The 3,718-nt window shown below is 37.0% G+C and overlaps 1 protein-coding gene and 1 long non-coding RNA gene across 4 annotated transcripts in view; one reads left to right on the top strand and one right to left on the bottom strand.

Annotated features, from left to right (window-relative positions):
- kif20ba (kinesin family member 20Ba) overlaps positions 1 to 2,265 on the top strand; it is a 51,265-nt gene extending 49,000 nt beyond the window's left edge. For both annotated transcript variants that reach the window (XM_032541493.1, XM_032541492.1), the window contains one exon: positions 969 to 2,265. In XM_032541493.1, the coding sequence (XP_032397384.1) occupies positions 969 to 1,049 (81 nt within the window). In that variant the 3' untranslated portion in view covers positions 1,050 to 2,265. The remainder of the gene's footprint in view (positions 1 to 968) is intronic.
- Positions 2,266 to 3,587: 1,322 nt separating this feature from the next.
- LOC116705521 (uncharacterized) overlaps positions 3,588 to 3,718 on the bottom strand; it is an 8,478-nt gene continuing 8,347 nt past the window's right edge. For both annotated transcript variants that reach the window (XR_004335948.1, XR_004335949.1), the window contains exon 3: positions 3,588 to 3,715. This is a non-coding gene — a long non-coding RNA (uncharacterized LOC116705521). The remainder of the gene's footprint in view (positions 3,716 to 3,718) is intronic.

Genomic DNA, 3,718 nt, shown 5'->3' with positions numbered 1-3,718 from the left:
GATCCACTGTATTTAACTCTCCCACCATTTTCCCAGCCCTTTTAGTCACTCCATCAATTCTGGCCTTCTCAGTTAACCCAGCACAATTATTATATTATATTATATTATTGCCAATGCATATAATCGTTGAGCCCTAATATGTACAGACTATTACTCTGTTGCTTTTATTCAATTCATAAATTTATTTCCACTTTGCAGTACTTTCCTACTCAGCATTTCTTTGTACCTTTATGTTGTGACATAGGTCTTAGAATAGAATTCATAATGGTCTTTTAAAAAGTCTTAAATGTGACTTGTTGAAACCTGCAGAAACCCTACACACACACAAACACACACACACACACACACACACACACACACACGGTAAGCCTGCACTACAGCTCAATACTTTATTACTTATCAATACTTTTTACTATTTTGGTACAGGCATGGCAGCAGGGTACGGAAGGACTCATTTTCTGATCAGATTGTTGCTGATTTATTTCACAATTTCTAGGGCCATTTTCACACATGTAGCTCATTTACTTTAAGATTCTATGGGTAAAATGATACAATTGATGCATTTTACCCTCGGTTCTTTCAACGTTCAACAGCAGCCCAAAGTTATGAACAAAGAGCGAAAGAAAACTGTTATCTCATTGGTCAGAAATCTTACCAGAAGAATTCGCCTAAGGGCAGATTTCTTCGAAAAAACGAGAAAAGAAAATGCATTTCACTTGGCTGCTCCAGGTCAACTTGCAACTAATTTTGATTGGTTCCTAGCCAAAACAGTGGGCTGTCAATCAACCCTGTCCTCACGGAGGTGTGTTCTGACTCGATAAGCACTCGGATCAGTTAATCAGCCACTAACCTAAATTGTCGATCTTCTGATTGGTTGTTAAAAGATGGATCTGTGCCTCTCTAAGTACAAGCCTACAGTCATAAACAGAAACACACACGTTTTTAACTTTGTTCTTTTCTTGTTGTAGATGATCAGCAGAGAGCCAGAGGAGAGAGAGAGTGACCATTCGATCATTAAGAGGCGCCTTCGCTCCAGAGTGGTGAAATAGTGAACCTACTTACATTAACTCAACATCGTATTAACACTATTTTCACAAAATGAAGGATCATTTAGCTGCCCAACACCTTTTTCTCTATTTCATAGTGGCTGGAAAGTCTTAAAACTTGCCTTCTAAGTTATCTTACTTAATCTAAAAATCTGTAGATTAATACTGTTTTCCGAATAGAGCAAAGTCACAAATGTACAGCTGACTACGTGGCAAAGTGGCAGTATTAGAAAGGGGTCAACATTTTAGATAAGTGATTGGTGTTGGTTGATGTTGTTTTTTTTAGACATGTTTCCAAAAATGTTGAACTCTTCCTTCACAACACTAATCAACGTTTGGCTGCTAGAGTATTTTCTCTTTTGCTATTTTGTCCACATCTATCATCAATTGACTCCTGTCTCTGCGGATACTCTTATTAAATAGTAAGTACTCTGAAGTTGTACATCTTTTACACCTTATAGACAAAAAGATGCTGACTTTTTTATCTACTTTAAAGTGCAATTTTCTATCGGCATGTTTGGGCTGTGCTGGAGAATGGTTATTGTATTTTTTTTAATATAATGTGAGGAAGCTGCAACACTTATGTGTCATTTTTCAGACGTTCCCATGTTGTCCTGTTTGTGAAAGGCGGTAAAGCGCCAGCTCGCTGATATCTAAGCTGCTTTTAGAGCGTTTTTGATTTGTCTCGCGTTGTTCTAACCAACTATTCATCTCATTTTCATAAATGTTTGGATAGGAAGTCAGGTATTTAATGCCTCTGTCGTTCACTTTGTATTCACTTCTCACTCTCGACTGCACTTTATCTCTTCTCTTGGAACAAACCTGTGATGGCACACTAAAGCTAGATAATGCAGAATAAAAGTAGGAATGGTTCTACTGTGTACTTGTTACCGAAACAGCTCCACGCAGACTTCTAATAATCAGGGTTGGTGCTCTGAGGGCTAAAGGAGGCCGAAGGACCGCTGGAGGATGATCTCTGTAGATCTGCTGAGCGTTCTCTTTTGTTCAGGATTTTTTTTTATAAAGCTGCCTGAGTTAAAAAGAAAAAAGGTTTGGTTCATTCCTGATGTTTATTTTCTAAAATTGTGCACTTTTCAGTATTTTCACTCACTTTTGAAAAACCTATTGAATAGTTTTCTGTCATACCATCATGTATTTTCTCTACTTTCATTCTATAGCCTTGGTCTTATTTACCAATTAAAAATATAAAACTGTTTCTTAAATGTGGAGAACTGCTTTTTTCTTTGATTTGTCTTTTTTTTTTTTTACATTGGCCAAAGAAAAGTTGCTTTTTAAAGCCATCCCTTTGGGGCTAGGGCTAAAAAGTCAAACATTTTAAAATCAAAATGTTAGGCCTTAATAAGTATTGTGTTCTAGGTCTTGAATCAATTTAACGCAACATCTAATTCCTTAAAATGTTTAACACTTTTTAATTTAGAATTTTCTCACCATACTAGCCAACAATGTGCCCAGCATGCAGCTGATATTCCAGCCAGTCTAGACACCAGTCCTACGATGGCAATGGCGGAATCGGGGAATTGTTTCAGACAATGTTTCCGGACTCTGAAATCTGACTTTTATTTTGATGTTGTGATATAGCTCTTTCATTTCCTTCATTAAGATCTTAAAAAGTCTCAAATTTGACCTTGTGAAACCTGAAGAAACTTGTAGTCGATTAGTAGTAGTCAAAATTATTTTAGAAATTATTGTCCAGATCTGTAAAAACTGAGATTCTCCACAAAGGATCCTACAAAATCTAAATCTAAACCTAAATCTTGTGTTTAGCAGAGATGTGCTCAGAAATGTTTTGGAAATAAGTCATTCAGCATGAAAAAAGCATTATAAAAGATTAATTGGCTGAAGAAATCTAGGAAGACTAAGACCAAAATGATGGATTAGTCCTACTCTGTGCGTTTTGTGAATGCTGTAATTTATTGGTATTATGAACTTTATACCCTAAATATTAGTATTGATGATGAAGCTAAGTAGTAGCAGTTCTGCATGTTATGCAGTGCATTCATACTCACACATTTGTCTTTAGTTGATAAACTGGTTCAACACCTGCAATTTAATGTTGAAAATATGTTGCTGCTCTAAAGTAGGCCAGCCTCAGTGGGACGTTGTCACTCTGAACGCCTGTTGACACTAATCATTCGCTTAGTGTACTAAAATTAGGAAATGTATCTATCACCTGCACAACCCGACAAGTACGTACCTTTGCTTTCTACGCCTTCATGTTTGCAATTAAAGACTGTGACGTGGGGGGGGAAGCTTGTTGCTGAGGGCGAGCACCCCAGGGGGCTGGTGTCAGAGATGAACTGTTCCACAGTGGCTTTGGTGTGTGGGCACAAAAAAAAAAAAGTTTGCATTGACAATTGTTCAGGGAAAGCCACTAAACCATAATATAGAAATATAGTTGTAGAATACATTCGGAGAGGGCGGGGTACCGGTTGGTGTTGTTGGTACGGTGCCAACTAATTCCTGCAGACTATCTTGCAATAAATTATTTATTTGCAACATTTTGCAATAACTTCAACAATATACTAGGGCTGTCCCCTCTTAGTTGATTAGTCGACTAATCTGTGGTTTTGGTATCAGTCAACTAAGATTTCTTTAGTTGATAAGTCATTTTTATGCTTATTTATGCTTAATTACTCATTTCCAAGAAACTT

Source organism: Etheostoma spectabile, chromosome 17 (genome assembly GCF_008692095.1).
Source record: "Etheostoma spectabile isolate EspeVRDwgs_2016 chromosome 17, UIUC_Espe_1.0, whole genome shotgun sequence".
Classification (NCBI taxonomy): domain Eukaryota; kingdom Metazoa; phylum Chordata; class Actinopteri; order Perciformes; family Percidae; genus Etheostoma; species Etheostoma spectabile.
This window is presented reverse-complemented; position numbering and strand designations above follow the sequence as displayed.